Below are 19,925 nucleotides of genomic sequence, written 5' to 3' on the forward strand. Positions count from 1 at the left end.
GCAGGATGGTCCACCTCCATGGAGACACCCCACAGCCTCCACACCACCGGGCCCCCCCGGCCTCCACTTGGTGGCCCCAGTCCTGACCCTGGGGCCGCTGAGCTGACCCCACTCTGAGAGCCTAGCCAGGCTGGCAGCATGGAGCCCTCAGCTCCCCAGACTTGGCCGAGGGGCTGCCCGGACTCCAGCGTGACCCCTGGCCTCTCCAGTCTGCACGCCCTGTGTGGTCACTGGCTCCGAGGGGCCGTGTGACCCTTGGTTGAAGAGCACAGTTGACCTTCCTCTCTGACAACCCCCTTTTTCTACGGTCAATGTATTTATAAATGGTACAGGATGAAGGATGGCGGCTTTCTGTCCTGGGCGCTGAGCTCTGGGGCTCCCCCCAGACGTCCTGTGGGCTGATCACCCATGCGCAGGCTGGTTGGGCCTCACCCAGCCCCCAAGTCCGTAGGGGGCCCGTCGATGCCCGAGAACTCAACAGAGTGCAGTCTTCACAGGAAACGTCACGGGGGCCTTGTGGGAGGAAAGGAAGTGGGGTCCGAGTCTCAGTCAGTGAAGGAAACAGTGCCTGTCCCCTCCCCGTGTGCGTGTACCCTTCCCCCCTCCCTACGCGGCCCTGCGGGACCACCTCCCACAAGCTTGGCCCCACACCCCGGGCGGCTAGGCAGTCAGGCCAGGTCTGGGTCTGGCCATTAACAGCGGTTGTGTCCAGGGGCCCTTCTCTGAGCCCCACACCTTCTCGGAGGTGGCCTAGCCCATGTCGTCGGACCCTCCAGGTGGGGGTCTCCACTCGACTGGTGGCGCTGCTGCCCACCTGCCCCGGGAGGGCCTGAGCGGCTTCTCTGCTCCCTCTTCACCATGTAGATGCCACTTAGCGTTTCTCTTTGATTTGTTCTGTCTGGGACTCCTGTGGTGGGGACCTGCCAGGGGATGAGGGTCCCACCTGAGGTGACCTCGTCTTTTTTTAAAGATAAACTTTCTGGGTAACAGAAAGGCAGAGGGGACGCTTGGCCTTGGTTCCCCCGGGCGAGAGCTTCCCCAGCAGGACCTTGAGCCCAGTGGGTGGGTCTGCAGCTCCCGGGTGCAGACACTTTCCTGGCAAGCGAGAGAGGGTCCCGCTTCCTGAGGAGCTGCCCTGGGAAGGACGGTTATGGGGCGGCCGGCTGCACAGCCTGAGGCTCTGTTGAGTGGGGCAGTGGGGAGTGGATGACTCCTTTTCCCTCCGGTTGAGCCTGTGAACAGAGGCCACGCTTGGGGCAGCCTGCCCCGGCCCCTTGGCTCCCTGCCTCCCCTCCCCTCCCACCCACCATGTGCTCGTGGGTGCACGCATGCCGAGGCACACACACACACGCACACACAGGCAGGGCGGCCGTGTCCCTCTCCTCAGCCCTCTCCTCTCACGGCCAGCACCCCGGCCTCTCGCCATCGGTATTGTGCCAGTAACTCTGAAGGACAGGGTGCAGACTGCCCTGTCTTGTACTTGCGTGTGCTACCATTTGATGTTCTGATTGGCTAGTTTTTGTTCGTTTTTACTGTCTATTTATAGTAATAAAATCATGCAGCAATATCCCACCCGCTCCTTCCTCCGTGCACAGCACCGCAGGACTGAGGCTGCTTCTTGGGAGGCAGGACAGCTGAGTAGCTGGTGGCAGCTCTGACGCCCTCACAGCAGTGCAGGTGCCAACTTGTGGCTGCAGCCTCTGTTCCCTCATGTATAAGACGTCCGCGAACTACAACTTCCAGGAGGGCGTGAGGGCTGCTGTTATTACTCTTTTGGTCATCATCGTGCTGATTGTTGGGTTGGAGCAAAGGAGGGACCCTTGGGACTTGGCTCTGCCTCCTGAGCAGGTGGCAGAGCCCAAAGCCTCCAGGTGTGCGAGTTGCTTCGGCGAGTTGATTCATCCCACCGCTGTGAACTGAGTGCCTGTTCTGCCAGAAGACAAAATGGGCAAGGCCCCCGGAGCCTGTGTTCTAGTCAGTGAGACACCACACAAGTAATCCAAGTCTTCCCAGGTCTGGTTACTGTTAGGAAGAGAGTCAGCGGGTCACGAGATGGAGTTGATTTAACCTGTGGCTGGGGAGGGCTTCTCTGAGGAGATATTTCAGCTGAGCTCTGAAGGCTGCCAAGGAGCTCTCCGCGGAAGAGCACCCCAGGCAGGCGGCCCAGCAAGTGCAAAGGCCCGGAGGCAGGAGTGGACCAAGTGTGTCCAGCAAGTGGCTGAAGCATCAGAGTTGGGGGTGTGGGGTGCAGACACCTTGTGGGGTAGTTTTAGTCAGGGGCTTCTAAGCAAGGGAGCAACTTTCTCTAGCTGTCATGTGGGGAATGGATTGGAGGGGCAGGTTTGGCTGCCAGGATGCTGGAGCCCAGCCAGGGCCCTCTGCTTGGTCTGAGCTCCCCTGCCCAGTGAGCAGCCTCCCCGTAGGGAAAGGCTGGGGCTCCAGAACACCCACTGCAGCACTGCCTGAACCACCACCCACCAGCAGGGCCCTGGCTCCTTTGTAGACACAGTTCCAATAGCCTCCTCTGGTCCCCTCTGACTCAGGCAGCCTGTCCCTGCCCCAAGGAAGGCTTGCCACCCTCAGTCGTGCCTGGGTCTGGCATGGTCCCAGTGTGGGAGAAGGGCGTTCAGTGTCACAAGGGTTCTTGCATGGGCTGCACTGGATCTCCCTCCACACTGCCCCCAAACCAACCCACCTCCTTTCTTAATGTCTGCAGCCTGGAGGTGGGGTCCTCTCTGAATTGGCCCTTCCCCTTGATAATCTCTCCCCTTCAGACACGGTTACCTGCCCTGGAATCTGGCTTCCCCTTGCCAGCTGTGGCTGCCCCACCTGAGCCCTGACCCCTGGCAGAGGGCCATGGTGGCAGAGAGCCTCTCTCTTTGGGTCCTTACTCCCCACATCTGACAGAACACCACCGAGGACCCAACGTGAATGAGTTTCTGGCGGATCCTGCCAACCCTCGCCTGCCCTCTGCCCCTCTCCTTCTCAGCCCCTCTCAGGGCACAGAACTTGCCCTCGGCTGCATGGCTCTCCTGAGGCTGTGCCATGGCACCCATCCTGTGAGCACAGGCTGTGGTGCCTTCACTCAGCAAATCCATGTCCACGGTGGGAGAAAAATGGAGCTTGGGCCAGCTGGTGGAGCGAGTGGCACCATAGGGTCCAGGGGAGCCCCGCTACTCTCCCTCCGATGCTGTTTCTGACGCTTCCGAGCCCTAGCCGACTTCCTTCTCCAGTACAGACACCTGGTAAGTAACTCAGGCCCCCTTTTGCTGAAGCTTCACGGTTTTCTGTTGTGTACACTGGGTAGGAGACAGTGGGAATCTTGGGTGGGATCCTGGCTCTCACAAACTGCTGGGTGCCCTCAGGCAAGTCCCATTCATCTGAGCCCCAGGTTCCTCCTCGGAATAAAGTGGGGGAGACCCTATTTCCTCCAACAGTACCTGGCATATGGTGTCTGACAGGCAGGGTACTTGGTGCGCTGGGCTGGGAAGCTCCCTGCCCCGGGATTTAAATCACTTCTGCCCCAGCCGGCTGGGCTTAGGGAGCCCCAGGACTCCTCACCATGCACCCAGTTCATTGCTGGGCGTGGACTCGTACTGTGAGGGCAGTTGGAGCTTTGCCAGATCCTGCTTTCCTGCTATTCTAGTCAGGCAGACCAGCAGTGACCTTGGATTCCAGTGCTTAGCCGGCAGCAGAACGATGCGGCTGGCGTGCGTGCAGGGGAGGGTTGTGTCCTCTGATCCCAGGGCTCAGCTGAGCCCCCTAGGGGAGGCAGGAGGCGCCCTCGCGCCCAGAGGCTGGAGCCGGCCAGGCCTGGAGCTGGCGGTGGGAAGCCCGCGGGGCGGCGCTCCCAGGCAGGCGCTGGGGGAAGGCCGAGGGCAAAGAGATCGTTGGGGCTTCTCCTGCCCTCTTCGGGGCGGGCAGTCTGAGCCGTGACTCCGCAAGCACCGCCCCCACCCCGCAAGCGCCGCGCGCCCGAGAACCAGGAGTCCGCGCTCCACTCCTGCGAGCTCGGCTGTCGCGTTGCATCCTGGGCTCTGTGGTTTTCGAGGACCGTGGGCGGGGCCCGCTCGGGGTGCGCGGCTATTGGGTGACGGCTGGGGCGCCAGCAGCCATTCCCTTTGTGCCCGCCCCTTCCGCCCCGCAACGGCGCGTCGGAGAGCCGTGACGGGCTCTGACCTGGTACGCGTCAGCGATTGGCGGGGGGGCGGGACCCAGGGGCGCGGCTGTCCGCGGATTGCTCGGGCGCGGCGGGGGCGGGCCCGCGCATGCACGTAAGGGCGGTGCCCGGGTCGCGGTGGGTAGTGCCAAGATGTCGGCGGCGGCGGTACCTGAGCTGAAGCAAATCAGCCGGGTGGAGGCGATGCGTCTGGGGCCGGGCTGGAGTCACTCGTGCCACGCCATGCTGTACGCCGCAAACCCCGGGCAACTCTTCGGCCGCATCCCCATGCGCTTCTCGGTGCTGGTGAGGACGCGGGAGGACGCGGGCGGGCGGGTACGGGACGCTACTCGGACCTGCGCCCGTGACCCGGCGCTCCCTTGCAGATGCAGATGCGCTTCGACGGGCTGCTGGGCTTCCCCGGGGGCTTCGTGGACCGGCGCTTCTGGTCGCTGGAGGACGGACTGAATCGGGTTCTGGGCCTGGGCCTGGGCTGCCTGCGCCTCACGGAGGCCGACTACTTGAGCTCGCATCTGACCGAGGGCCCGCACCGCGTCGTGGCGCACCTGTACGCGCGGCAGCTCACGCTGGAGCAGCTGCATGCTGTGGAGATCAGCGCGGTGCACTCGCGGGATCACGGCCTGGAGGTGGGGGCCGCTGTCCGGGCCCCGCCCCCCGCCCCGGGGTTTGGCTCTGGCCCCGCGGAAGGCACCGATGGGTAACACGTTCCCCTGAGGGTCCCCTGGACAGTTTGGGAGGGTGTCGCTGTCTCCAGCTTTGGGGTGGGGAGAGGGACCAGGGGTCGGCTAGGGTGGGAGGGGGGCCGGGGCTGGGGCTCCCTCGGGGCTGTGTTCCATCTGCCTTGCTGCCTGCCATTGCCAATCCTGGGAATGGGGAGTGGGATCGGTGGGAGGATGGGAAGGGGCGGTGCCTGCTCCGGGAGGTGTGAAACTGCAGAGGAAAAAGAGGATCTTGTAGGTCTGGGTTCATGGTGTGGGGGATGAAGGCTCTACTAATGGGTTTTATAGTCTGGAAGACTGGGAGTGGCACTTGAGGTGTTTGGGATTCACCAGGTGAAAGAGGGAGCATGGGGGTGTGGACTGCGAGGCTTCCTGCCAGTGGATGAGGGCTGGGACTTGAGAGTGGGATGTGCATGGGGATGGCCTTGAAACTTGCTTGGGGAAGAGAGGGGCTGCATCGCACCAAGGGAGCTGGCTGGCTTCTACCTCACCCAACCCTACCCGGGTCTCCCATTATGTCCTTGGCAACCTGGCTGTCCTTCCCGTGGCCTAGCAGCTCACAAGCCCCTCCTGCCAAGGCCATGCCATCCGTGTGGGGGCCTGGTCCCAATCCCGGTCTCCTCTCCATGCAGGTGCTGGGGCTCGTACGCGTCCCACTGTACACCCAGAAGGACCGAGTCGGTGGCTTTCCCAACTTCCTGAGCAACGCTTTCATCAGCACAGCCAAATACCAGCTCCTCTTTGCCCTCAAGGTGCTCAACATGATGCCCGAGGAGAAGCTGGCTGAAGCTTTGGCTGCGGCCACGGAAAAGCAGAAGAAGGCCCTAGAGAAGCTGCTCCCATCTTCCTCCTGAGGTTGCTGCTGTGCCTTGTGTCTGTCGCCCTCCCCCTGGCTCTCTGTGCCCGTGGGCTGAGGCTGGGCCCTCCAGCCTCAGTGTGGGAGTGTGTCTTCTAGCATGTTCTGTGCTTGACCCATTCTGGGGGGGGGGGGGCACCTCGTCATCTCCACTGCCCCTAGCAGTTACTGGGTGGTGGCCTGGGTACACCCACTCTGAAACGAGCTCTCTGCGCGCGTGTCGTGGGCTGGTGGAGCCCCAGGTGTTGCCTGATAGCCTCAGTGGGTAAGTGCGCATGCACTTGAACCCTGGAGAAGTTGCTTTGTTCTCGTGGCAGTTTTGTTCTTGTGGAGGCCAACTTTGGGTTGACTCCGTCCTGCGTCGTGCCCCGAGCCAGCCCCAGGGTCTGGAGAAAGGCCAGCCCAGGATAGGTTATGTTATGAATTTTGGTTGTTAGCTTTATTTGTGGTGAGTTTTCAAAGCAGCTTTACTCTCTCTGTCTTGGTCCCTGTCCCTGCAGACAGTCAGGGCCGTGGGGCCCAGGTGTACAGGGAGCTGCTGGAGAAAGGACAGTAAAGTCATGCCTTTGCTGTTGTGTGTTCTTCGGTCCTGGCTACAGGCCTAGGGGTGGACGCAGGAGGGTGTCCCCTTACCCGCCACCCAGGGACCTGAGGGCAGGGGCCGGGCCTAAGAGCAGGGCTCTGGGCACCATTCAGGTGGAGCTGATGCAGGCCTCCCCTCCCAGGTGGGGGTGCCAGCCACCTCCCCGTGTTGATGGTGGCACTGCCAGCCGTGGACTCTCTGGGCCATGGGCCTGGTCTGGTGGTTTCTTCACTGAGACTGACGGTGTGAGGCCCCTCCCTGATCCTGGTGGTCCTGGTGGCGCCTGGGCTGAGCCCACTGCTTCTTCCTTTGAGAGCCTCCCTCTCTCTGTTCCCAGCACAGTCTGCAGGCACCTCCGGGAAACAGTCTGGCAGCACTGGCCAAGTGTGCACAATGACAACAGCAGAGCCACCACAGGACAGGAAGGTCACCACTGGCGGTCTCCTATGGCCCTATGTCTGGAAAGACTCCTCAGCGAAGCTCACAGTTTCCACAGCGCCGGCCTGGTAAGGAAAGCAATGCTCCCGGCCCAGCCTGGGTGTCCCATCTTAGAGCCTCGATGAAGTGGCTGACACATGTGGGCAAGGACACTCTGCTCTGTAAATAAAACACCTGTACTCCTCTCTTACTTCTGGGGCCTGCTTCGCTCTCCAGGTAGCTCTGTAGAATCATGGGGGTTCTGATGCAAAGGTGGCCCTAGCTACAGGCAACAGAGGGATGGGGCAGCAGGGATCACCCAGTCGGTCCTGCCCTGAGCATGGTGCTCTGGGCGAGGGCCCTGGCACAGCTTTCCTCTTGCTGTGGTTTATCAGCCAGTACCTCAGGCCGTGGGACCAGAACTGAACCCCTCACCAGCCAATCTTAAACTTTATTATTTTCCAGCAAATGACATGTGCTGCCCAGGCGCGCCGCCTCAGTTCTCACCCATCTGGGCGAACCTCAGTGTGGCGCCTGTGGTGTGTGGGGACGTGCTCTCCCCAAGGCCCTGCCTGCTCTGGGCCCCACTCCCGGGTCTGGACAAGAGACCCTCGTCTTGCCTCAGTGCGGGCCTTGCTGCCCTCGCACCGGCCACAGCCCCGTCCTGTCTGCCAGCTGCTCCTGGGGCCCGATCCTCTGGCCCTGGCCACTGCAGCTGCCCGCTCGCTGGCCTCCTGTCCTCCGGGCACACAGCTTCAGGGTGGATCAGTCACCCCACGTCAGATTCTGAGAAGGGAAAGAGAGAGAAGACTGAGGGGGGGGGCGCTCGCTCAGCTGCACAGCTGCCCTGCTCTCGGGGCCGAGGTCCTGGGCGGACAGACACTCACCGTCCCCCTGGCTAAGGCTCCCGCCAGTTCTCCTTCCCGTTCAGCACTTGCAGCTTCTCCAGGCTCTGGGTCACTAAGCACAGCACTCGTCCTAAGAACGGGGGCAGAGAGTTACTGCTTCGCAGTCTGGAGGGCTCGAGGGCACAGGAATGGATGACCTTGAGGGCTGGTGGGCTGTCCGGCCCCCTGGACTCACCCATCTCCCGGACTTGATCCTCCAGGGCTCCCGACAGCTGAGGGAGGCTCAGGGCCTGCAAGGCGGCCTGCCAGCCTTTGGAGTCTGTAGGGCAGAGAGCTGAGTAGGCCTGGGGTGTCTGTGCCCACAGGCCCTGCCTCTTCGTCCTGAGCCACTGCGATCAGGGGACGCCCCCCAAACCTTTGGTGGCATACGTCCCCCTCATTACATCAGAGTGTTCTCCCACTTGTGGAGCAAAGCGCTGACGGCCAGTCAGGGCTCAGCCCCAGGAATGTGTGTGAGGGCCCCTGCCTACTGCTGGGCTATGCCCTGGGGGGCCCCAGCCAGGGGCTGCAGAAGTCACTTGAGGTCTTGGACAGTGGAGGCAGCCATGGCCCAAAGGCCACCTGGAGGGACAGTGAGGACATGGGCTTGGGCACGTGAGAGGATCTGGGGTGGGGTGGTGTCAGTGTGATAACCGCACTGAGACAAGTGGGAAAACCCAGCCTGGGGAGGCGTCCCTGCCCTCTGTCTACCTGTTCTGGGTCCAGGACACTGCTCTCCTTACCAGCTGTGGGGAGGCCTGGGCCCAGCGTGGCCTCGAGCGGGGATTCATCCTGCTGCACTCGGGTGGACAGCTCAGCTTGACAGGCTCTGCCGGACACGAGAACCAGTCGCTGGTGAGGGGAGAGGCCAGGCGAGCGCAGACACCCTTCTCCCCAAGTGTGAGGAGGGGCTCTGCCCTGTGCGCCCTGCCAGCCTGTGCCTGTGCGGCCCGGGCAGAGAAAAGACCCACACGGGGCCCCTCTGCTGCCTGGTCTGCCCTGCAAGGAGGGACAGCCAGATGAAATTGGGGTGGCGGTGACTCCAGGAGGCCCTGAAAACGACCCATTCTTGGAAGAATCTGGAGGAAACAGTGACTTGGCCTGGCCCTGGCCCGGGGGCAGCTCGGACACCCACTTACCGCAGCTGGTCCAGGACGAGCGCAGCGTCCCGGGCGAGGGCCCAGGCCTCCTGCAACTGTGCATGGACGTCCTTGCGGGCGCCGTCCTGTTCCAGGAGGCAGCTCTCCACCACAGCCCGCAGCTCCTGCTCCTGCGACACCAGGCCCCGCATGGCCTCCACCTCCTCACAGCGCTGCAGCGGGAGAGGCAGCAGATGCAGCAGGCCGGTTCAGGGGTGGGGAATGACCACTCGGGCAGAGTTCCCCCACCCCAGGTTCCATCTCCGCCGTCAGACTGCCTCCTCCTCTCCTGGCCTGGGGGGACCTGTCTCCACTTTGGAGCCCCCCCGGCCTGGGCCCCTTCCTGCAAGCCCTGCAGTGTGCGCTGCTGACACCCTTTCTCCCCCCTGTGCGCCCCACTGCATCCGAGCCATGATGCTTCCCGGCCTCGCTGTCCTGTCACCCGCCCTGGCTGCTGCTCTCCGCTGATTCTGGGCATCTGTCTCCACGCTGTGTCCTTCTCTGCACATCCCCTGCCCCAGCTCTCTACTTACTTTGTGCAACTGGATGGCGAGCTCCTGCATCTCGGCTTCAAGCCGGTCGGCGTAGGCCAGCTCCAAGGCATCACTGGGGGGGCGGGCGCTGCTGTGCCAGCGGGCGATGGCAGAGGTCATCTTTCTCTTGGGCCCAAACAACCTACAGCAGGGAGTGAGAGGACACGGATCAGCACCTGCTCTACGTGGAGGCTCCATGGGCCGTCCTTCTACCAAGACTGTCTGCTAGAAAGATCCCAGCTTTGAAGGGGGAGAGGAGCCCCCAGGATCCTGGGACAGAAGACAGACAGCGTCGTAAGGAGTCGTGACCTTCCCACCCTGCCTGGCTGCTGCTTTCACTGGACAGGGAGCTGGGCCTGCTAGGGATGCTCTCAAAGGTGGACAGTGGAAAATGTCAAGGTGCCCTGAGCACAGCAGTGTCCGCTGGGCCAGCTCGGGGCCTCGGGACCCAGGCTGCCTGCACCTGGGCTGGGAGCAGCTGCAGGAGTGGACAGCTGACAGAAGGGAGAAAGCCAGCCACTGGACAGGGAGGCTCTCCACCCAAATGCTGGGAGCTGCACCTCAGCTGGTTCCTGGGCATCGTGGCCACAGAGGCCCTGGGACTCACGTGATGCCGATTTCCTTCAGGTCGCTCTCAGTGAGGGTCAGAAAGATGCGGAGGTCCACGTCCTGCTCCTCAAACACCTGCAGGTATTTGAGGCAGCCGATCTGCTCCAGCAGCGTGGCGAGGTCCTAGAGGGTGAGGAGCCAGGGCAGGTCAGAGGACAGGCAGGCCACGAAGACGTGGGGGCAGGAAAAGCCCCGTGCTGCACACAGAGCTGCCTTTCTCCTGCTGAGCACCTGGCCTGTCCTGAGCTCTGCTGACTCCCAAGTTCGGCAGAGAGCCTGGGCTGCCCCCTGTGTGTCCTCAGACAGGGCAGGCAGGGCGTCTCTGGACCACTGTCTTCACTGCAGCAGGAAGCACACCCTGTGGCAGGTCTGCGGCAGCAGCTCCTCTCGGTCTCTGCTGACCCGGGACTCTCTTCATTTCTCCTTCACTCTGGGGGACAGTCTTGGCCGGACGTCGCACTGTTGGTTAACATGTCGTCCCATGTCTTCTGGTCCCTGTGGTTTCTGATGAGAAATACGCTGTTAATCGTCTGGAGATCCCCTTGTATGTGCTGAGCCACTTGTCTCTTGCTCCAAGATTCTTTGTTTAGTGACACTCTGATTGTGATGTGTCCAGGTGTGGCTGTGAATTTAACCAACTCATTCAGCTTCTTGGATGTGCAGATTCATTTTCTGATCAAATCTGAGAAGATTTGGCTTTTTTTTTTTTTTCACTGAAAACTTTTTTTTTTTTTGGCCATTTGGATAGAAATGGGAATTTATTTGCCAGGAAGGATGATCCCATGGGACCAGTGCAGGGCCTCCTCTTTGCTAATTCTGTGTTTGACCACGATGCAGCCTGCCCTGCACTTCTTGTCTGCGATGCTGAAACCTGGCCTCCCCAGCACCACGTAGAGGTCCAGGCTGTAGGTACCAATGCCTGGTGTTTGATCCCCAGATCGACGTGTTCTTGGATCCCCAAACCAAAATTTCCAGTATCTGAGAGATTATTTTTTCTTAACTTGCATTCTCGCACCTTTAGACGTTTCTCCAGGATTTCTTCTGCCTTGGCCCCACGGACTGTGCAGTGGACGGCAGTCTTTTCATGTCCCCTGATAAGATTTGGCTATTTTAAAACATTTTTTCTACTTTTCCCTCCCTCCTCCCCAGGAACACCATTACGTGCACGCTGTTACACTTGCCGGTGTCTCACAGGTTTCTGTTCATTTTTCCTCATTCTTCTTTATCGGATTGGATAACCTCAAGTGATCTATGTTAAGTTTTCTGGTTCTTTCTTCTGTGTGCTCAAACCTGCTGTTGAGCCCCTCTAGTGAAATTTTCATCTCAGTTATTGTACTTTCAGTTCCAGAATTTCTATTTGGTTCATTTTTATTTCTATCACTTTATTGATATTCCGTATTTAGACATGGTTTCCTTTAGCTCTTGGAACATATTTTATTCTTTTTTTCGTTTCTGTTTTACAAACCCTGTGTCAAGGGCTGACTTTCAGGAGGTGGCAGTGACGGAGCTGCTCTGCTACATAGGAAACCCCGACCCAGAAGCAGGTAGCTTCGCCCCACCGGCTCCTCTGCCAAGCATATACACCAAATCTTGGAACATATTTAAAGAAGCTGATTTAAAGGCTCCAATCGGCATGTGTTTAAGGTATCAAGAGGTCAGCTGCTCACCGAGCCTGGGAACACAGGCGCTGGAGAGAGCTCCCCAAAGGGGCTGCAAGGAGAAACCAGCAAAATTACAGGCTTTTAGTGAAGAGCAGAGCTGTGACTTTAATAAATGGCAAATACTGACTTCTCTTCCACCTTCGTACCACTTATGCCCACAGAGGGTGGGAGAACACACTAGGCAGTGGCGCTGCTGCTACACCTGTAATCCTGGACAAACTGCTCAGTCAGAGCAGCCACGATGAGAAAGGCAGCAATTAAGTTCTCATTAAGTCCCGACTAAGTGCCACTTTGCCTCTGCTTCCCATGCAGCTTGTCACTGTCGCCTGAAAGCAGCTCTGTGATGCTGGTCCTGTGTTTCTCCTCCCCAGGCTCAGGGAGGCTGAGCTGAGCATGGAAACCAGGGGGAGAGACGGATCCCTCCATGGAAAGGGATGAACAGAGGCCCGGCAACTGGCTCCTCTCACCATTAGGAATCCTCTCAGCCCGAGCAGCTTTCTAGGTCGTGTGGAGAAAACCATCCCACTCTTTTCTCTCAACAGTGCCGGCCCCATGGGAAGTACAAATAAATGCCTCACAAATCACGAGAAGCCCCATGGTCTTACCTGGGGTCCTGAGTAGGGGGACCTGTCAGTCTGGGGGATCAATCCTGGGGCACAGGAAGTCCCGGTGCCAGGAGGCCACTGGCTGTCGCTGCTGCTGTAACGATTCTTGGTCTTCACGTAGCTTTTAGTTTGTTTGCGAACCGAGCTTTTCCGCGCATGATCCGAATCCTGTGGTGAGAGGTGTGTGTTTAAAGCAACTGCGGGGCCGGCAGCTGACGTGCTGCATCCAGGCTCTGCTCCCTGCCCCACCGCCAGTGTATGCGGCTTCATCTGCACGCTCCCCTCACGGTGGGGAAGGCCTGAAACTTCCCGAAACTGCCCCGCCTGCCAGAGGCCTCCCCGGGGGCGGCCCGCGCGGCCCTGCATGGACACGCTCCCCTAAAGTGAACGGCTAGGCAGCCCCCGCGACGCCGGGGGCGGGGGCGGGGGGGAGGGTCACCTCGTTGCTCTCCAGGGAGGCCTCGCTGCTGAGTTCCGGGGCCCGGGCCAGGCCCTCACTGCTGCTGCTGCTCCGCGCGGCCCCAAGGCGGGCACAGAAGGCGTGCTCTTCTGACAATGGCGAAGACGAGGACGCCTGACCACAGGCCTCGCCCGTGGCGACTCCCCAGAGCCCTGTCCCCGAGCGGCTTCAGCCACAGCGCTCCCCGGCCCCTCCAATCGTTCACTGTTTGCTTCTGCTTCACGCCGACTGCCGGGCCAGGCCCTTCCTTTCTAGGCTCGGCAGCGTTTGTCTGCTCTGTTCACCGATAAATGCAAGCATCTAGCCAGTGCTTGGCACACAGGACACTCGGTAAACAGCTGTGGAATGGACGATGCACATAACATACGAAGACATTTCCTAAGGACTTACCAGTCAAGAGGCTAAGCCTGTCTGTCTGGACTGACTCCCAGATCCTGCTCAGAGAGACCCTGGGCGAGAAGTCTCCTCACCTGTCCCCACGCCAGATTATGACTCTCCTCACAAGAGCCAGAACCTTCTCTAACCTTCACCCTGTCCTCTGCCGGATGGACCCGTCACAGGGCCACGGCCCAGCCAGACTGGTGGCGGGGGGGTGCGTACCCCGGCTGCTGCCGCTGCTGCTCTCCACGTCCCGCTCATTGATGGGGGAGGTGACGTCCCTGTAGCAGAGGCCCCCCTCTTCCAGGGGGTTCTCATCGCTGCTGTTGAAGGTGACATAGCCCCGTGGAGGCACCTGCTCTGTGGACAGAATGGGGCACGTAAATCCTCACGCATGCATAAGGAAGGACGAGTTCTTCCTTCCACACGCAACCACCTCCTCAGAGGGGTCTCGGCGAGGGGAGCCCCAGGACAGCATTTTCTACTCGCCACGGTAACCTGGACAGAGCCATGCCGTCTGCAGGTGAGGAAACAGGCTCCAAGGGGTTAGTGACCAGCTTGTGCCCAGCAGCGGGTGCACGTGGAGCCAGGCCTGGCAGTGGCAGCCTCTCTATCACGCCACGCTGTTGCTTTGCCAAGAGGACAAAGTAGGAGACGGTAAGCTGTATTTACAGATTCCTGAGCCAAAGGAAAACTATACTACAAGGTGTTCCCGCAGCTGGAAACATCTACTCTCATACACACACGGGCCTGCATGGCCCCTGCGACTTTCCAGCACAGGGGCCAGTCAACCCCAGTCAAGAAGATCCAGCTGAACAGGAAGGTAAGAGGCCCTGGCTAAACATTAACGGCAGTGACAATGAATTATATAACCTCTGAATGTCTGCCTGCGAGAAAACAAGGAGAAGAGGCAGAACACAAACCAGAGTGTTTAATTCCGCCTTTGCCCCTGCCTCTGCCCCACAGAAAGTACGTGTATTTGCATGAAAGAGCCTGGCTGGTGGGACCACAGGTAACTTATTTTCTTCTTTATACCTTTCTGAAGTTAGAGATTTTTTACATCAGCACATGCTATTTATCATTCAAAAATGTTTTTTAACTTTTGGCAAAGAGCATATATGCACTTACAGAAAATTAAACTTTCACACAGTGTAAGAAGAAAAACAATCTCCTGAAAGGCCGGAGCTGAGAGGCTGGTGAACACTCCTTCCTATGCCCCGGCCACAGCTCAGGCGGGACAGGTGGCCTGGGCTCCTCCAAAGGAACAGACTCTGCCACTCATCCCAGAGCCCCGAGCTCCCAGCTGCCAGACCAGACGCCCGTGTCCTCGCCCGCAGCACCGGCTCACCAGTCAGCCCCCCGGACGTGGGAGGAGGCAGGCCTGGTTACCAGCCAGCGCCAGGACCCCTTTCAAGGGTCTGAGAAGGGAATCAAGTCCTCACATGGTCTCCTGGCTGGGAGGGGGTTCTGAGGGCTTCTCGCTAGACCAGCGGCCTTGCCACTGATGGGCGAGACCCACACTGGAGTCTGGTCACTCAGTCAGGCCAGCACAAGAGACAGCGTCAAGCCCAATTCGCCCCAAGAACTCAGAGCCTGTGCTCCCCAAGAGTATTGCACTCAACACTCAGGAGCTGACGGTCTGACAAAAACTCAGGCCATCTGGAAACTCAGGGTTTAGGGTTCTGGCCCACTAGGTGTCTGGTGGGCAGTTCTCAAATCCACACCCTGAGAAAAGAGCGCGAGGGCAGAGTCCTCCCCAGGAGATGTGGCAGAGACAGGAAGGGGACTCAACGGTCACGTCCTCCCTGCTGGGCTGATCCACCCACGTGAGGAATGGATCCGAGCTCAGCTATATCTCTCCTACAGGAGAGAATGTTCTATTTGTAGTTTTAACCAACAGAAAAGAAACTCAAAGGACGAACCGAAACCCAGGAGCGAGCCACTGACTGACGTGTCTCCATCCCTGTGATGGACTCTGAGTCCTTGAGCCGCTGCTCCCACCCGGCAGCCCAGGCGGCCCCCCCGCCAGGAGCCTGAGAGTCACTCGTTCTCTCAGACAGAATCCTAGACTACGGTGTCAAAGCCACCGGGATCGTGGGGCACTCACCATAGCAAGGCTGCTGCATCCTGCCTCCGAGTCCAATAGCTGTGAGCCTGGCCAAGGCTCGCGGCCCCTCGTGGATGCTGAGGCCCTTCTTCCGACAGGGCCTCTGTCTCTGAGGGACGGGGCAGGATTCATCTGAAGAGCTCAGATCTTCGTATTTTTCTGTGGGTCAAACACCAAAATTTAGACAGTATGTTCAGTGATGGACTAATTTACTAATCCTCATAATGAACTGAAATAAAGATCATTGTAATTGCTTTTTTCCTTTTCCTAAATTAAGAAAAGTGTTCCCAGGATGTCACCTGTAAGAAATGCCACAATGGGCGGGTCCACTGCTCAGATGGGCCACAGGGACATGGGGCGGGGGGGGGGAGTAAAATTGCTAAGTATGGTGAGCGGATCCAACTCATCCCTCTCGCTGAGTTTCCAGAATTTTTTACAACATGTAAGTATGTTAACAGTCAGAAATACATTCTGTTCTAAGCTGAGGTGACAAGTAAGATCCATCTCTTCATAAACATATGGCAACGGCAGTCACAACTTCTTAAACCATTTTATATTCTCAACCTGAACAATCTCTTAGGAAACAAGTGCCACATGACAGCTCTGTGTGCTGTTTTACGACCCGTCTGAGCTGAGGAGCTCAGTGTGCCCACAGCTGTCATTTTATAGCTTTTCATTGTTTTCCATATTTCATTACACCTAGAAGACAAAATTCAGGGGTTTATTTGTAGAAGGTACCCATTGGGTAAGATCTCACTTTGGAGTTGGTGAACTGGGGTGGAGACATGCAGAGAAGCCCCTCATTACCACTGTATCCCCTGTGTGCTGGTGTCTGTTACAAAGCAGTCAGTCCTGAGGCCAGGAAGGGAGCGGCTCACTCAGACGTGAACTGAAGGCTCAGCCCAGCCACTGCCCGAGAGCAAGAGAGTCACTGGCCCGGTTTCCAAGCCCAGACCAGTGACGCCGAGTGGACCCCTCCCTCACACTCCAGGATCCATGCCGCCAGGAGGAGACTGGGGTCTATCCAAGCAGAAGCTGAAGGAGTCATAAAAAATAAATGTTCAGGCAGGGGAACCAAGGAAAAGGTGGCTCCACGAGTCTGAACCTCCTGACGTGGCCCCTTGATCCCATACAGCTGGCAGAACAGACAGAACCACATGAACCCCACACCCCAACATGGCCCAGGTGGCAGGGAGCCCCACAGACGCCAGCATCCCTGATGCCCGGGAGGAGGCGAGCACCCGCTCCAGCAGAGACTCAGCACTCACCCCATTCTCTGCAGAGAGACTAGTGGGTCTAGGAAACACACCACACGGAAGAGAGACGCGGGTAAAGACCAGGCCCAGATGGTTTCACAGGAGAATCCTTCAAAGACCACATGGGGGACTTCCCTGGTGGTCCAGTGGTAAAGAATCCGCCTTCCAACACAGGGGATGGGGGTTTGATCCCTGGTCGGGGAACTAAGATCCCACGTGCTGCGGGGCAGCTAAGCCCATGCGCCTCAACTACTGAGCCCGCACTTGCGTGCTGCAAACTACAGAGCCTATGCGCCCTGGAGCCCACGCACCACAACTAGAGAGAAGCCCGTGTGTTGCAATGACAGATCCCACGTGCCACAACTAAGGCCCGATGCACCACCAAAAAAAAAAAAAAAAAAAAAGACCACATGGGACCAATGCTACATAAATTGTTCTAGAGCACAGAAAGGAAGGGAAACTTTCCAGTTCTTTTAATGAAGTATAATATTGAGACCTATAACTGATAAAGATAGACAAAGGAAAATCACAGACCAACATCACTTATGAATATCCATACAAAATCAATAAACATTAGCAAACAGAATCTAGAACCACATTAAGAGTACACCAAGTGGGATTTATGCCAAGAATGTAAAGTTGGTTCATTATTAAGAAATTCATTAACATAATATACTGTGTTAATAGGTCTAAGGAGAAAATTCACAATCATCTCCATAGGTGTTGAAAACACCTTTGACAAAATTCAGCAGTTACCCTATAAAAACATTCAAGAATACAGGAAATGACAAATACTTTCTTAACATGATAACATATATGCAGACCTTACTCTGCAAGCCAACATCTTACTTTTTTTAAAAAAACATTTATTTTTTATTCTTTATTTATTTTCATTTATATTTTTTATTTTTTGGCCGCACCACACAGCACACGGGATCTTAGTTCCCCAAACAGGGATTGAACCCGCGTCCCCTGCATAGAAGTGTGGAGTCTTAACCACTGGACTGCCAGGGAAGTCCCAAGCCAGCATCATACTTAACGTGGCATTTCTGCTAAGATCAGGACCAAAGTGAATGCTCACTACCTCATCTCATTCAACGGGGAACTAGAGGGATTAGTGAGTGTGATGAAAGCAAAGAAATCTGAGGTACAAAAATCAGGAAAAAAGTAGTAAATCTGTCTCTGTTTGCAGGTTTTATGGCAGTGTACCTGGAAAACCCTAGAGAACAGATAAATAAAACGAATTCAGACAATGAAAGAACTCAATAAGGCAGCAGGCGGTAGAACTGTGGCACAGACAGCAGTCGCCTTCCTCTGCACAGACAACAAGCCGTTCAAGGCTATGATGGCAGCATTAAGAGGGATAATGCGTTTACAACAGCAATGACGAAAATCAGACCCTCAGGAATAAACTTCAGTTATATGCAAAATGTATTTGAGGAAAAATTTAAAACCCTCTTGCAAGACACGAAAGTACACTTGAACAAAAGGACGTCCCTTGGTCTTAGGGCGACTCAACAACACAGAGAAGCAGTTCATTTGTACATTTGCCACAGTCACAAAAATATCAGCACGCTGTTTTTAAGCAGCTAGACAAGCTGATGCTCAAGTTCACACAGAAAAGCAAGTGCCAGGAAACACTGGAGAAGGAAAGCTATGAGGAGGGCCGGCCCCACCAGGTGGCAACACATGTCAGAGAAAGCCTCTGTCATTTACACAGGGTGGGTCTGTGTGTGCAGAGTCCAGTGGAACAGAACAGGCAGTCCAGAAACAGACCTGAATGCAAACAGAAATTCAGAATATATGGTAAAGATCACTAGGTCAAAAATGGACTTCTAAACACATGATACTAGAACAACGGGGCAGCTGTTTGGAAAAAACCATCCGTGAAAATACATTGTGAATGGATCAGAGATCTACATGGAGAAATGAAACCATACACATACTAGAGAAAAACATGGGCAATTTGTTGTACAACAAGGGCATAGGGCAAGATTTTCTGTGACTTAAAACCCAGAGGCAATAAACGATGAATTTGACTACATAAAATTAAAACATCTGCATGGCAACAAACAGCACAAGCAAAGTCAAGAAACAAAAACCAGAGTGATCCCCTCTGTGAGCTGCCCTCCTCCTCCCTGTCCTGCCCATCCTCAGCCTGGCAGTCCCGCCCTACATTCTACACCCTCTCCCCTCAGCCCGGGTCCCGGCAAGGCTCCAGGAGCCAAAGGGGAGGAGGGGACGCCAGCAGAGGCCTGGCCACAGACGCAGGTACCTGGGCTCCGGTAGAGGCTCTTGGGAAGAGAAGGTGAGTGAGCGTCTATCAGCCCCACAATCTTCATGTGTCCATACTGCTTGGCCAGCATCCGGGCTGTGGCTCCACTGTGGTCTCTCGTGTCCACTTTGACTCCCTGTGAAAGTTTGTGAAAGAAGAAGAGTTAGGAACCTCGCCCACAAAGCAGCCTGGCTTCGGGGCTGCAGACCCTGGAGGAGAGGGAGGGCGCCGGCATCTTCCTGACAAGCCCACATCCCTGCGAGAAAGTGGGGAAGGCAATCTATCTATCTATCTATCTATCTATCTATCTATCTATCTATCTATCTATCTATCTATCATCTATCTATCTATCTATCATCTATCTATCTATCTATCTATCTATCTATCATCTATCTATCTATCTATCTATCTATCTATCTATCTATCTATGGCTGTGTTGGGTCTTCGTTGCTGCACGGGCTTTCTTTTTAGTTGCAGCGAGCAGGGGCTACTCTTCGTTGCAGTGCGCAGGCCTCTCATTAAGGTGGCTTCTCTTGTTGTGGAGCATGGGCTCTGGGTGCACAGGCTTCAGTAGTTGTGGCACATGGGCTCAGTAGTTGTGGCTCGCGGGCTCTAGAGTGCCGGCTCAGTAGTTGTGGTGCACGGGCTTAGTTGCTCCATAGCATGTGGGATCTTCCCGGACCAGGACTCGAACCCGTCTCCCCTGCATTGGCAGGCAGATTCTTAACCACTGCACCACCAGGGCAGCCCTGGGAAGGCGCTTCTTAGTGACAAGAGTGTGGGGCGCCCGGCTGGCTCTGACGCTGCAGACACACACTAAATGGGGAGCATGTGTCCCACTCGCTGCACCTCTCTTCAAACAGAGAAAACTGGAGACACAACAGATTCACTGGAGGGCCAGCCTTTAAAAACCATAATCAGATTGGGAGCACCACCCTTCTGAAACAGAATTTGGTAACTTTTACCCAAAGCCCTAAAAAGTACTTATCGTCTTCAGCACAACAGTTCCACTTCCACACCACATATCTGCAATAACAAAAACCCGGAGACAACTTAAATGCTCAGGGGGGTGGAGAGTCAGCTATATTACTGCCATAAGTGCTGGTATTTACAAATAACAAAATTATAACCAAGATTTAAAAAGGACCACGATACAAAACTGTATATATACATTACAACTGCGACAAAACAAAAAAGTATATAGAAAGTAATACTGGAAGGAAATATGCCCAAACTGTTAGTATTATTTTTAAGCAATAA

General features: G+C 56.7%; 3 protein-coding genes across 15 annotated transcripts in view; 2 read left to right on the forward strand and 1 right to left on the reverse strand.

Moving 5' to 3' along the window:
• The window catches only part of MGRN1 (mahogunin ring finger 1), a 66,253-nt gene extending 64,686 nt beyond the window's left edge, over window positions 1-1,567 (forward strand). For all 5 annotated transcript variants that reach the window (XM_082429047.1, XM_082429046.1, XM_082429045.1 and 2 more), the window contains one exon: window positions 5-1,567. In XM_082429047.1, coding sequence (XP_082285173.1) covers window positions 5-117 — 113 coding nt within the window. In that variant the 3' untranslated portion in view covers window positions 118-1,567. The remainder of the gene's footprint in view (window positions 1-4) is intronic.
• Window positions 1,568-1,702: 135 nt separating this feature from the next.
• Window positions 1,703-6,966, forward strand: NUDT16L1 (nudix hydrolase 16 like 1). Of its 4 annotated transcripts, none has more exons than XM_082429088.1 (4): window positions 1,703-4,465; window positions 4,546-4,806; window positions 5,532-5,754; window positions 6,676-6,966. In XM_082429088.1, the coding sequence occupies exons 1-3, from the start codon at window positions 4,313-4,315 to the stop codon at window positions 5,751-5,753; spliced, it is 636 nt and encodes a 211-aa protein (XP_082285214.1). In that variant the 5' UTR covers window positions 1,703-4,312; the 3' UTR covers window position 5,754; window positions 6,676-6,966. The 4 variants fall into 4 exon arrangements, with proteins under 4 accessions (XP_082285214.1, XP_082285215.1, XP_082285217.1 ...); XM_082429089.1 differs by having other exon boundaries at window positions 6,681-6,966; XM_082429091.1 differs by lacking the exon at window positions 4,546-4,806.
• A 220-nt stretch (window positions 6,967-7,186) lies between these two features.
• ANKS3 (ankyrin repeat and sterile alpha motif domain containing 3) overlaps window positions 7,187-19,925 on the reverse strand; it is a 29,168-nt gene continuing 16,429 nt past the window's right edge. For 4 of the 6 annotated variants that reach the window (XM_082429005.1, XM_082429006.1, XM_082429007.1 and 1 more), the window contains 12 exons: window positions 18,666-18,801; window positions 15,135-15,293; window positions 13,250-13,387; window positions 12,629-12,738; window positions 12,190-12,357; window positions 9,922-10,046; window positions 9,315-9,456; window positions 8,782-8,954; window positions 8,386-8,471; window positions 7,839-7,922; window positions 7,643-7,733; window positions 7,187-7,541 (listed from right to left, as the gene is read on the reverse strand). In XM_082429005.1, coding sequence (XP_082285131.1) covers window positions 7,654-7,733; window positions 7,839-7,922; window positions 8,386-8,471; window positions 8,782-8,954; window positions 9,315-9,456; window positions 9,922-10,046; window positions 12,190-12,357; window positions 12,629-12,738; window positions 13,250-13,387; window positions 15,135-15,293; window positions 18,666-18,801 — 1,401 coding nt within the window. In that variant the 3' untranslated portion in view covers window positions 7,187-7,541; window positions 7,643-7,653. Of the gene's footprint in view, window positions 7,542-7,642; window positions 7,923-8,385; window positions 8,472-8,781; window positions 8,955-9,314; window positions 9,457-9,921; window positions 10,047-12,189; window positions 12,358-12,628; window positions 12,739-13,249; window positions 13,388-15,134; window positions 15,294-18,665; window positions 18,802-19,925 lie in introns of all 6 variants that reach the window. The other 2 variants (XM_082429003.1, XM_082429004.1) reach the window with 1 other exon arrangement.

This window comes from Balaenoptera physalus, assembly GCF_965194825.1.
Source record: "Balaenoptera physalus genome assembly, chromosome: 16".
NCBI lineage: Eukaryota > Metazoa > Chordata > Mammalia > Artiodactyla > Balaenopteridae > Balaenoptera > Balaenoptera physalus.

Bases quoted from the DNA above. Each gene is read 5' to 3' on its own strand.
- NUDT16L1 (XM_082429088.1), top strand. From the start codon at position 4,313: ATGTCGGCGGCGGCGGTACCTGAGCTGAAGCAAATCAGCCGGGTGGAG. The intron at 4,466-4,545 runs GTGAGGACGCGG...GCTCCCTTGCAG, and splicing joins CCATGCGCTTCTCGGTGCTG to ATGCAGATGCGCTTCGACGG. The intron at 4,807-5,531 runs GTGGGGGCCGCT...CTCTCCATGCAG, and splicing joins CGCGGGATCACGGCCTGGAG to GTGCTGGGGCTCGTACGCGT.